Source organism: Hyla sarda, chromosome 11, assembly GCF_029499605.1.
Source record: "Hyla sarda isolate aHylSar1 chromosome 11, aHylSar1.hap1, whole genome shotgun sequence".
In the NCBI taxonomy this organism is placed as follows: Eukaryota; Metazoa; Chordata; class Amphibia; order Anura; family Hylidae; genus Hyla; species Hyla sarda.
This window is the reverse complement of record NC_079199.1, coordinates 68,163,450-68,177,210: the sequence shown is the minus strand read 5'-3', so window position 1 is coordinate 68,177,210 and position 13,761 is coordinate 68,163,450. Positions and strand designations below refer to the sequence as shown.

General features: G+C 43.8%; 1 protein-coding gene across 4 annotated transcripts in view; it reads right to left on the bottom strand.

Moving 5' to 3' along the window:
- Positions 1 to 13,761, bottom strand: part of NTRK1 (neurotrophic receptor tyrosine kinase 1) — a 326,699-nt gene that overhangs the window by 83,847 nt on the left and 229,091 nt on the right. For all 4 annotated transcript variants that reach the window (XM_056545721.1, XM_056545724.1, XM_056545722.1 and 1 more), the window contains exons 4-7: positions 12,462 to 12,530; positions 10,436 to 10,590; positions 10,172 to 10,314; positions 1,715 to 1,850 (exon numbers count right to left, since the gene is read on the bottom strand). In XM_056545721.1, coding sequence (XP_056401696.1) covers positions 1,715 to 1,850; positions 10,172 to 10,314; positions 10,436 to 10,590; positions 12,462 to 12,530 — 503 coding nt within the window. The remainder of the gene's footprint in view (positions 1 to 1,714; positions 1,851 to 10,171; positions 10,315 to 10,435; positions 10,591 to 12,461; positions 12,531 to 13,761) is intronic.

The window sequence follows — 13,761 nt, the reverse complement described above, 5'->3', positions numbered from 1 at the left end:
TAGGGCACATTCACACAGGCGGGGGTTCACAGCGAGTTTACCACTGGGAGTTTGAGCTGCAGCGGAAAATTTGCTGCATCTCAAAGTTGCAGTGAGAAACTCACTGTAAATCCCCGCCCATGTGACTGTACCCTGTACAGTCACATGGGGGGGGGGGCTCCAGCTGTTGCAAAACTACAACTCCCAGCATCCAGCATGCAGTGACAGCAGAAGGGCATACTGGGACTTGTAGTTATGCAACAGCTGGAGGCAAACAGCTGGAGGCACTCTGGTTGCAAAACACTCAGCATTTGTTACTTAACTCAGTGTTTCCCAACCCGTGTTCCTCCAGCTGTTGCAAAACTACAACTCCCAGCATGTACAGTCTGTCAGTGCATGCTGTGAGTTATAGTTTTGCAACAGCTGGAGGCACACGGGTTGGGAAACATTGAGTTAGGAAACAGACAATGTTTCCCAACCAATGTGCCTCCAGTTGTTGCAAAACTACAACTCCCAGCATGCCCAGACAGCCTAAGGGCATGCTGGGAGTTGTAGTTTTGCAACAACTGGAGGGCCAGATGTTACAGAACTACACCTCCCAGCATTCCTGGACTGTTTGGGCATGCTGAGAGTTATAATTTTGCAATATCTGGAAGAGAACAGATTGGAGACCACTGCATAGTGGTCTCCAAACTGTGGCCCTCCAGTTGTTGCAAAACTACAACTCCCAGCATGCCCGGACAGCCAAAGGCTGCCAAGGCATGCTGGGAGTTGCAGTTTTCAAACTCCTAGAAGCAGCAGTGAAGATCACTTTACAGCAATCTTTACTGCTGCCTCTGCGTCCTCCACTAGCCTGCCGCTGCTGCGTCCTCCACTTGCCTGCCGCAGCTGCCTCCTCCACCTGCCTGCTGCTGATCCCCAGTCCCCGCTGACACTTTGTCTCTACCTTTGAGCACCTTTAACTTCATTTGATGTCTTTTGTCATTGCTGCTATGGATACTTAGGTGCAATATACATGCCATGGTAAATCTGCTTCTGATGTTTACATACCGTAACCTGACTATTGTCCTGGGTTACCCCTAGATACGGACTGTATGCTATCTGTATAAACCCATTAGTATATATTACTTTTATTGGGCAGAGCCGGTGATATCTTTTTTTGCTGTATTCCTCATATTATATATGTTTTATCTTTTTGTATTGTCATTGTTACATTAATAAAATTTGCGTCCATTGGACACAGTATTTTTTTGCATAAGTGACTCTGTTTTTCTTTTTCTTGCTGCATGTTATTCATGGAGTTCACAATATAACGGGCCACATACTAGCTCTGGGGGCACAGTTTTGTCGGCCACGGTTGCCAATGGAATTATTTTCCAAAAATTACTTTTGACTAGTTGTCCTATCCCCAGGGGTGTTGTCCTTGTACGTTTATCAATATCTTGCTAAATATATATCCGTAAATCATTCCAATCCTTTCGTAAATATTCCTTCTTTGAGAAGACCAAGCTTTATTCAAACCATGTTTTCTTTTTTTACAGTTTTGGGTGGTTGTCTCACAGAGGTTTCACTGTAATTATATACCTAATATGGGTTCAAAATTAGCATTCAAGCACTTGATTGGAGCATGGCCCTAATATTTCTTCAAATCATTTAATATAAACGACTGCATCCCTACAGCCATTTTAAGTTATGCTGTAAATTAATATTGATCAAAACTTGATCATAAACTTACAATGGACATCTATCTGGATAGACTTTTTGGTGGGACCAGCCATGTTCTCAGCCCAGCAGGTGACATCACGCTTGTTAAACCCAGAAGAGATGTTGAAGAGATGCAGGAAGATCTCAAAATCGGGACCAACAGACTGCTGCAGAAGAAAAAATTGCATGCACAAGAGTGTTGAGATGGTAAATAGCTACAACATGATGTTCATAGTTAAAGTCAACCTCTCCAGTGGGCTGAAAATTCATTGTTAACCTTTGCAAATAAGATCATGTGCAGTACATGTAGGAAGAGACAGTTGAAGCCAGTGTTACATGCTCAATGGCCATAAGTTTGATATCACCAAAAAGACATGGGGCAGGAAAAAACAAGTGCATATAAAGTGGGGAAAAATTATATTTAGTCAGCCACCAATTGTGCAAGTTCTCCCACTTAAAAAGATGAGAGAGGCCTGTAATTTTCATCATAATTGAAGACATAATGAGAAAAAAAAAATCCATAAAATCACATTGTCGGATTTTTTTGAATTTATTTGCAAATTATGGTGGAAAATATATAATTGGTCACCTACAAACAAACAAGATTTCTGGCTCTCACAGACCTGTGACTTCTTCTTTAAGAGTCTCCTCTGTCCTCCACTTGTTACCTGTATTAATGGCACCTGTTTGAACTTGTTATCAGTATAAAAGACACCTGTCCACAACCTCAAACAGTCAAACTCCAAACTCCACTATGGCCAAGACCAAAGAGCTGACAAGGACACCAGAAACAAAATTGTAGATCTGCACCAGGCTGGCAAGATTGAATCTGCAATAGGCAAGCAGCTTGGTGTGAAGAAATCAACTGTGGGAACAATTATTAGAAAATGGAAGACATACAAGACAACTGATAATCTTCCTCGATCTGTGGCTCCACGCAAGATCTCACAAAATGATCACAAGAACAGGGACACCAAGGGGGACCAAGTGAATGATCTGCAGAGACCTGGGACCAAAGTAACAAAGGCCATCAGTAACACACTATGCCGCCAGGGACTCAAATCATGCAGTGCCAGACGTGTCCCCCTGCTTAAGCCATTACATGTCCAGGCCCATCTGACATTTGCTAGAAAGCATTTGGATGATCCAGAAGAGTATTGGGAGAATGTCATATGGTCAAATGAAACCAAAGTAGAACTTTTAGTTAAAAACTCAATTCGTCATATTTGGAGGAGAAAGAATGCTGAGTTGTATCGAAAGAACCCGATACCTACTGTCAGCATCCGGAGTGGTATGCAGGGTAGACACAGGTAGTGGATCCTCTATGTCAGTGAGGTGATGGCATGGGCTGTACCAGGGGAACGGAATCTAAGGGGTTACTGGTTTTCACCAGAACCTGCCGCAAAGCGGGATGGACTTGCTGCGGCAGGTAATCCCCAGGTCGTTCCACCCAATAAGGACTCAACCTCACTGACTGCTGAGTCAGGCGCGGTACAGAAGGACTAGGCAAAAGGCAAGGTCAGATGTAGCAGAAGGTCAGGGCAGGCAGCAACGGTTCGTAGTCAAGGGCAACGGCAAGGGTCTGGATACACAGGCAAAGGACACACGGGAACGCTTTCACTGGCACAAGGCAACAATATCCGGCAGGGACAGGAAGGGGAAGTGGGTTAATATAGTGTAGGGAGGTGATTACACTGATTAGGCCAGGCACCAATTAGTGGTGCACTGGCCCTTTAAATTTCAGAGAGCCGGTGCGCGCGCGCCCTAGAGAGCGGGGCCGCGCGTGCCGGGACAGGACAGAAGGAGGACGGGGCAGGTGAGTGACATGGGGCGCAATCCAAGAGCGGGCACGTCCTCGGATCGGGTCCCCTCCAGTGACACGGGAGCAGCGCTCGCGGTCAGCGGTGCCAACTGGAGCGCTGCATGCATAGGCACGCCGCAAGCGCTCCGGGGAGGCAGCGGGACTCGGAGTGCTCGGCGTGACAGTACCCCCCCCCCCTTGGGTCTCCCCCTCTTTTTAGAACCAAGGAATCTGTGGATATGATCTTTGTCTAAAATATTGGCCTCGGGTTCCCATGATCTCTCCTCAGGGCCACAATTCTCCCAATCTACCCAAAAAATTTTTTTTACCTCGGACGACTTTGGAGGCGAGGATTTCTTTAACGGAGAAGACATCAGAGGAGCCAGAAATAGGAGCAGGAACAGAGACCTTGGGAGAAAAGCGGTTAAGTACAAGAGGTTTGAGAAGAGACACATGGAAAGAGTTAGGAATGCGAAGAGAAGAGGGAAGATGAAGCTTCTAAGAGACAGAATTTATTTGATTCTTGATCTTAAAAGGCCCGAGGTACCGAGGACCAAGCTTGTAGCTAGGGACACGGAAACAGATGTATTTGGCGGAGAGCCACATTTTGTCACCGGGGGCAAAAACAGGAGGAATTCTTCTCTTTTTATCGGCATGTCTCTTCATGCGAGATGAGGCCAGTAGGGAGTGACTTTTGAGTTTCCTTCCAGATGGAGGAGACATTTTGTGTCAATTCATCTACGGCAGGAACTCCAGATGAAGTGGGAATGGGGAGGGGGGAAGCGGGTGACGGCCGTACACCACAAAAAATGGAGATTTGGAGGAAGATTCAGAATCCTTGAAATTGTACCGGATGGACTACACCCAAGAGTTCTTAGAGAGGTAAGTTCAGTAATATCTGTACCCCTGTTCATGATATTTAGAGATTCTCTGGTGTCTGGTATTGTGCCAAGGGACTGGCGCAAGGCGAATGTGGTGCCAATCTTCAAAAAGGGCTCTAGGTCTTCCCCAGGAAACTATAGACCGGTAAGTTTAACGTGCATTGTGGGTAAATTGTTTGAAGGACTTATAAGGGATTACATACAGGAATACATAGGGGATAATTGTATTATAAGTGATAGCCAGCATGGGTTTACTAAGGATAGAAGTTGTCAAACCAATCTAATTTGCTTTTATGAAGAGGTGAGTAGAAGCCTTGACAGAGGAATGGCTGTGGATATAGTGTTTCTGGATTTTGCTAAAGCGTTTGATACTGTCCCTCACAGACGTCTGACAGGTAAGTTAAGGTCTTTGGGTTTGGAAATTTTAGTTTGTAACTGGATTGAACACTGGCTCATGGATCGTACCCAGAGAGTGGTGGTCAATGATTCGTACTCTGATTGGTCCCCGGTTATTAGTGGTGTACCCCAAGGTTCAGTACTGGGACCGCTGTTGTTTAATTTATTTATCAATGATATAGAGGATGGTATTAACAGCTCTGTTTCTATCTTTGCAGATGACACCAAGCTTTGTAGCACGGTACAGTCTATAGAGGATGTGCATAAGTTACAAGATGACTTGGATAGACTAAGTGTCTGGGCATCCACTTGGCAAATGAGGTTCAATGTGGATAAATGTAAAGTTATGCATCTGGGTACTAATAACCTGCATGCATCGTATGTCTTAGGGGGGATTAAACTGGCAGAGTCACTGGTAGAGAAGGATCTGGGTGTACTTGTAGATCACAGACTACAGAATAGCATGCAATGTCAGGCTGCTGCTTCCAAAGCCGGCAGGATATTGTCATGTATCAAAAGAGGCATGGACTCAAGGGACAGGGACATAATACTCCCCCTTTATAAATCATTGGTACGGCCTTACCTGGAATATGCTGTTCAGTTTTGGTCACCTGTCCATAAAAGGGACACTGCGGAGTTGGAAAGGGTGCAGAGACGCGCGACTAAACTAATATGGGGCATGGAACATCTTAGCTATGAGGAGCGATTAAAGGAGTTACAATTGTTTAGTCTTGAGAAGAGACGTTTAAGGGGGGATATGATAAACGTATATAAGTATATTAATGGCCCATACAAAAAATATGGAGAAAAACTGTTCCAGGTTAAACCCCCCCCAAAGGACGAGGGGGCACTCCCTCCGTCTGGAGAAGAAAAAGTTTAGTCTCAAGGGGCGACACACCTTCTTTACCGTGGGGACTGTGAATTTATGGAACGGTCTACCTCAGGAACTGGTCACAGCAGGAACAATTAACAACTTTAAAACAGGATTAGATACATTCCTGGAACAAAATAAGATTAATGCTTATGAAGAAATATAAAATCTCATCCCTTCCCCAATATCGCACCACACCCCTACCCCTTAATTCCCTGGTTGAACTTGATGGACATATGTCTTTTTTCGACCGTACTAACTATGTAACTATGTAAGACCACCACACAGGAATACGGCATGTCCTGGAAAATCTCATTGACAAAGGGCAAAGGGCATGACAAGATATTCAAAGTGTCCATCTCTGGTATTGAAGGCGGTTTTCCATTCATCACCTTCACGTATACGGATGAGGTTATAGGCGCCCCTTAGATAAAGTTTGGTGAAGATCTTAGCTCCACGCAATCGATCAAATAGTTCCGAGATGAGTGGTAGAGGATAACGTTTTTTCAATGTGATTTATTGAGTCCACGATAGTCTATACAAGGGCGAAGAGATCCGTCCTTCTTGGCCACGAAAAAGAATCCAGCTCCGGCTGGAGAAGAAGATTTCGGGATAAAACCTCTTTTGAGGTTTTCCTGGATGTACTGTGTCATGGCTTGTGTTTCCGGGGCAGAAAGTGGGTAAATCCTACCACGGGGCGGTGTGGTACCAGGGAGCAAGTCGATAGGGCAGTCATAGGGTCTATGTGGAGGCAAGACCTCTGCTTGCTTTTTACAAAAAACATCCGAGTAGTCCTGGTAGGCCTTAGGAAGACCTGGCAATGGAGCAGCCAGGGAGACATGGCAGGAAGAAACTGGGTGGAAACATCGCTTGTGGCAAGAGCATCCCCAACTCTCAATGTCCCCGGTGGCCCAGTCGAGGCTAGGCGTGTGATGTTGGAGCCAGGGCAAGCCCAGAAGAATTTCTGAAGTATAGTTGGGTAGCACAAGAAATTCAATATGTTCATGATGGTGAAGTCCAATACTCATGAGCAGAGGTTGAGTGTGGTAACGCACGGTACAGACCAGCCTTTCTCCATTGACGGATGAGATGAAGAGAGGTCTGGCAAGATGGGTAACTGGAATATTGAATCTATTGATTAGGGAGGCTTCAATGAAACTTCCTGCTGAACCAGAGTCCAAGAAGGCCACAGCAGAGAAGGAAGTAGTATTAGCGGGTATAGCAATCCGCACAAGTATAGTCAATCGTGGAGAGGAAGAATTCACACCCAGTAGCGCCTCTCCCGCGTTAACTAGGTGTGTGCCTGCGTTTCCCTGACGCGGAGGACGAACAGGACAATCCTTTAGGAAATGTTCGGTAATGGCACAGTACAGGCACAAATTTCCATTTCTGCGGCGAGTCCTCTCTTCATGAGTCAGGCGAGACCGATCCACTTGCATAGCCTCTTCGGCGGAAGGCACATGAGTAGGTTGCAGTGGACTCTGTAAGAGAGGTGTCAAGCGAGGAAATCGCCTGGTGCGAACAAGATCCTTTTCTTGGTGGAGCTCCTGGCATCTTTCAGTGAAACGCATATCAATGCGGGTGGCCAACTGGATAAGTTCAGACAGGTTAGCAGGAATTTCTCGTGCGGCCAGAACATCTTTGATGTGACTGGATAAGCCTTTCTTGAAGGTTGCGCAGAGGGCCTCATTATTCCAGGATAGCTCAGAGGCGAGGGTGCGGAACTGGATGGCGTATTCGCCCACTGAAGAACTCCCTTGGATGAGATTCAATAGAGCCGTATTGGCTGAGGAGGCCCGGGCTGGCTCCTCAAAGACACTGCGTACTTCTGAGAAGAAGGACTGGATAGTAGCAGTGACAGGATCGTTGCGGTCAAAAGCGGTGTGGCCCAGGACAAGGCCTTTCCAGACAGCAGGCTGACCACGAACGCCACCTTAGACCGTTCAGTAGGAAACTGGTCTGACATCATCTCCAGGTGTAGGGAACACTGGGACAGGAACCCACGGCACAGTTTATAGTCCCCATCAAACTTGTCTGGTAGAGACAGGCGGAATCTGGGAGCGGCCACTCACTGCGGAGGAGATGCAGGAGCTGGCGGAGGAGATGGTTGCTGTTGTTGAGGCAGAAGCTGTTGCAGCATAGCGGTCAACTGAGTCAGCTGTTGTCCTTGTAGCGCGATCTGCTGTGATTGCTGGACGACCACGGAGGTTAGGTCAGCGACACTGGGCAGCGGGACCTCAGTGGGATCCATGGCCGGATCTACTGTCAGGATCCGGAGTGGTATGCAGGGTAGACACAGGTAGTGGATCCTCTATGTCAGTGAGGTGATGGCGTGGGCCGTACCAGGGGAACGGAATCTAAGGGGTTACTGGTTCTCACCATAGCCCGCCGCAAAGAGGGATGGACTTGCTGCGGCAGGTAACCCCCAGGTCGTTCCACCCAATAACGACTCAACCTCACTGACTGCTGAGTCAGGTGTGGTACAGAAGGACTAGGCAAAAGGCAAGGTCAGACGTAGCAGAAGGTCAGAGCAGGCAGCAACGGTTCGTAGTCAAGGGCAACGGCAAGGGTCTGGATACACAGGCAAAGGACAAACAGGAACGCTTTCACTGGCACAAGGCAACAAGATCCGGCAGGGACAGGAAGGGGAAGTGGGTTAATATAGTGCAAGGAGGTGATCGCACCGATTGGGCCAGGCACCAATTAGTGGTGCACTGGCCCTTTAAATTTCAGAGAGTCAGCGCACGCTAGAGAGCACTTGGCGTGACACCTACTGTGAAGCATGGGAGTGGAAACATCATGCTTTGGGGTTGTTTTCTGCTAAGGGACAGGGAGGACTGATCCATGTAAAGGAAAGAATGAATGGGGCCATGCATCGTGAGATTATTTATGAAAACCTCATTCCATCAGCAAGGGCATTGAAGGTAAAACGTGGCTAGGTCTTCCAACATGACAATGATCCCAAACACACTGCCTGGGCAATGAAGGAATGGCTTCGTAAGAAGCATTTCAAGGTCCTGGAGTGGCCTAGCCAGTCTCCAGATCTCAACCCCATAGAAAACCTTTGGAGGGAGTTGAAAGTCTATGTTGTCCAGCAACAGCCCCAAAACATCACTGCTCTAGAGGACATCTGCATGGAGGAATGGGCCAAAATACCAGAAACAGTGTGTTAAAACCTTGTGAAGACTTACAGAAAACGTTTGACCTCTGTCATTGCCAACAAAGGGTATATAACAAAGTATTGAGATGAACTTTTGTTATTGACCAGATACTTATTTTCCACCATAATTTGCAAATATATTCTTTAAAAATCAGACAATGTGATTTTATGGATAGTTGAAATATACCTATGATGAAAATTACAGACCTCTCTTATCTTTTTAAGTGGGAGAATTTGCACAATTGGTGACTGACTAAATATTTTTTTTTGCCCCACTGTAGTAGGCATTGGCTTTTCTCTTTCAGTTTCCCCCATATGTTGTTATGCATTTTTTTGCATAAATTAAGCTGTGCATAAATTAAAGGTTTATTCCAGGAATTTTTTTTGGTTAGACTATGCTACAGGGGCTGTAAATTTAGTGCAGTTCATAATATTGTGTCTGTACCTGTGTGTGACGGTTTTCTCCCAATTCTTCTGTAATTATTGCCCAAATATTTATTTTGAACAGCATACAAAATTACTCATGTCTCGAGATTTCCCAGGTTGCAGTGCATCGAGACCTGACATCGCTAGTCTCTAGTACAGGAATACACCCAGAAGCGGCCTCAGCGCAGTGGAGTCCTGTACAGAGTGGGGAGGAGAGGGAGAAGTGGAAGGAGGGCATGAATATTCATAAGCCGGGCGGTGCTGCGGACAACTGGAAGCCTGTGCTAGCATTTCTCCTGCAGTGTTGCTATTAGTGTGTGAAGAGTGGGAGAAGAGGGTTGCATTGACAAGCCAACACAATGCGGAGTACATTGAACACATTTTATAAGTGGTCAGGAACTTGTAAATAACTCATGAAAGAATAAAGTTACGTTAAAACCAAGCACACCATTGTTTTTCTTGAGAAATTCCCAATAAGTTTGATGTGTCACATGACCCTCTTCCTATTGAAAAAACAAAAGTTGGATTCAAAATGACCGCCTTCAAAATGTCCGCCATGGTCATCACCCATCTTGAAAAGTTTCCCACTCACATATACTAATGTGCCACAAACAGAAAGTTAATATCACCAACCATTCCCATTTTATTAAGGTGTATCCATATAAATGGCAAACCCTGTATATATATATATATATATATATATATATATATATATATATATATATATATGACATTTACCAGTGTAAGAATAAGGGCTATACACAACAAAGAAAGAAGCTGCTATATGCACCCATTTTTCCTGCCCCATGTCTTTTGTGGATGACAAACTGATGTTCTAGAATCTGGTTTAAATGCAAGCGATCCAGGACAGCGATGGAAGTGGATTTGACAAGTGGAATATATATTGCCTACCCTTACTGGAAAACTCCTTATAAATATTTTTCCACATGTACCTCAGTCTCATATTGTGCATGTAGATCTGGTACAATCCATTTAGCTTTTGGTGTTGGCTGACCAGCTACATTACACTGAAGGGTCAAGTTGTCCCCATGAAGAACTGTTAGATTTTGTTCTGTAATGAAGACATTGGGGCGATCTAAAAGAGAAAAACATTCAAAATGTAGACATAGCAGTCTAAAGTTTTATCTAGCTATGACAACATAATCAAATTATTTTAATGCCTATACATGCTCAATCGGTTATTGTGAGATGCCTACCACAGTGGGAAATGTTGTCGTCTTCTATGAAAATTTCAAAACCATCTTTCCAGCAACTTAATGATTGGTTTCCAAGATCTGCCCAGCCTTCTTCTCTACGGATCTGAATCCACCTCACTTCACAGGAACATTGAAATGGGTTTTCAGTCAGGACTCTAGTAAAGATACAATAAAGTTAAAGCATGCCCATGGTCTCAGAATTCATTATTAGGGTCTTGAACTAATCAGTGTTGAAATCTTTCAAACACAACGGCAGAGATTCTCCAAAAAATTTGTGGCCCAAAAAATCTATTTTGCGCCAAAATTTTGCCATGAAAAGTATAAACCAAATTTTTGTTACAGTTTACACTGTTTACACTGTTAAAATCAGTTTTGTAAAAGTGGGTGGGTCCACGTATATTGTCTGCTTTACATATTTCCAAAGGGATGAGAGTCCAGTTTACATAGAAAATTTCACACCTGCTTTTTGAGAGTGTAGAAATACCCAAAATGGTTGTTGTTTTATTGTTTTTTTTCTTTGTTTTATTGGGAAAAGGTGTTATTTAAGTAATTATTAAAAAAAGAAATAATTATTATTGAAAAATGTTATTAAAAAAATATGTATATTTTTTATTTTTTCTTGGTCACTGCTCCTGCACCCACATTTAAGCTCAGAAATGTTTTATTTATACAGTTATCGCTTGTCTGGCCACTAGTAACCATGGAATATTTTGTGAGATGTTTCTGCCAGAATTTTCTGTGATTTTTTTTGCCGCAAAAATTTTAGATTTTGGCACCAAACTCGGCAATTTTGGTGTAAAAAAATCCAATATGGCTGCAACTAAAAAAATTTGGGCATGAAAAACAAAAACAAACAAAAGTGGCGCGAAAAATGAATTTTCACATATGTTCATATTTTCAAAGCAGCACAAGAGACCTTTGAAAATGTGAGGAGAAAAAAAGGTGTGAACAATATCGCTGGAACAGAAATTACAGCAGTTTTTGAGAATATCCCCCAACATGTTTGTAATTTAAAGCTAGACTTGCCATAGATAGATCGAGAGTAACAATTCAGAAAATTGCTGAATAAAGATGGATTCTTGGTTTGGCTGAACACCTGAGTCATGTTTTAAGGCTCTTTAAATGGCCCAATATGGTGTAAAATATTTAAAAAATTATATCTAACCCTCCCCCCCTCATTCCAGTTCTGATGCTTTACACTTTCCGATATTGGGGACCCACTACAGCCGGTAATTGTTTTACGAAGGACCACAAAGTAGAGAGAATGACCTGTAAAGAATTGTGGCCAGTGATTGGTAAAATTAATGCAACTTTTTGTTTTTATTTTACAACATTTTGAGCAATTGTAGAGAAAAATGTAAGTCAGTTAATTAACTTACAGGGCAATCAACTATAGATGGCATAAGAAACACAGTATTATTTTTTCTGAAGCAGTGCTATTCTAAATAACTGCTTATATCTAGTGTTGGGCGCGAACATTCGCATTTCGAATCTTTATCACCAATATCGCAAATTCGCGAATTCACAAATATTGCGAATATATTCGCTATATATTCGAAATTTCAAATATTCACTTTTTCCCCCGCATATGTGCATATTTGCATATGTGAATATTCGCATATGCGCATATTCGCATATGTTAATATTCGCATGTGCGAATATTCGCATATGTGAACATTCGCATATTCCTTCGTTTCTCTTGTGGGCCAATTAGAATGATGCAAATACACTTGACAGAGGTTATCAACAACATCCCTAGCAACCAATTGTAAAGTTGTCCTCCCCCTCACTGCTTTCTTCCTCGAATATGCAAATATTCACATTTGCAAATATTCGCATATGCGAATATGCGAATATAACGAATACGCAAAATTCGCGAATGTAGGACGAATATTTGTCTATATATTCGCGAAATATCACGAATTTGAATATGGGCAATGTCGTTCATCATTACTTATATCTACAGAGCCATTCATGTACAAATTGTTATTCATCAATACTATGGTAAGAAAGAAGGTTGACGTACAACTCCTGTAGAGATAGGTCATAAAATGTCCTCCAAGACAACGACACCAGTGAATTAGAAGACAGGTTACTGTTGAAAGAAGAAGAAAAATCAGCTTAGACAAGATTGCTAGCACATGTGTTGTGCTGTGACAAGACAGAAGACTATAGTTGTCAATGGGCAAAGGAAGAGAAAGGTTAAAGGGCAAGGAGTTGGGTTTTAAGACACACGTCTGTTTTTTGTTTGATCCAAAACTGTACCGTGACCTCATGACAGATGCTAGAGTTTCCACTGTAAAAATTTCTACTTCCCATAGAAACAAAAGATAATCAATAGAGTATTGTGTGTAAACCTTGAGTTTCAACACAATAGGGGTTTAGTACTTATGCAAGAGCTTTTTCAGTTTTTATTTTTAAAAGAATCTGCTGCCAAATAATTAACTGAAATAATTTACTTTTACTTACTTTTCGGAAAGAAGCCATGTATATATATGGTTTAGTTTATAGTTAAAGGAGTAGTCCAGTGGTGAACCCAGTGGTGAACAACTTATCCCCTATCCTAAGGATAGGGGATAAGTTTGAGATCGCGGGGGGTCCGACCGCTGGGGCCCCCTGCGATCTCCTGTACGGAGCCCCGACAGCCCGTGGGAAGGGGGCGTGTCGACCTCCGCACGAAGCGGCGGCCGACACGCCCCCTCAATACAACTCTATGGCAGAGCCGAAGCGCTGCCTTCGGCAATCTCCGGCTCTGCCATAGAGATGTATTGAGGGGGCGTGTCGGCCGCCGCTTCGTGCGGAGGTCGACACCCGCTATCTGGCCGGAGAGCCTGGACCCCGTACAGAGAGATCGCAGGGGGCCCCAGCGGTCGGACCCCCCGCGATCTCAAACTTATCCCCTAGATAGGGGATACGTTTTTCACCACTGGACTACCCCTTTAATAGAGGGAGTTTCTTTATTAATTTCTTTGCCAGAGCAGAGTACTGTTTATCTCCTAGTTTATAGGACCTCTTCTGTCCAGCGTTACACAGATGGTCCATTGATTTCAATGCTCTCTGTGTAATGCTTAGTTGTCTCTGTGCTGGCACAGCAGAAAAATCAAACACTTACTGACAGGTTTCCTCTAATCACAAGGGGTCCAAGCAATCCATCAATGGAAACATTTAGTGATCAGCATAGATGAACCTGGGAGGTGTCATCTTGTAAATTACCAGTGGGGAAAAAAAGGAGCTGAGCCTTTGACGCTAAATCTGCATAGGTCAAATAACTTCTGTGCTCACTATAAGTATTTTAGAACAAAACATCTTTATTAACAGCACTTTTA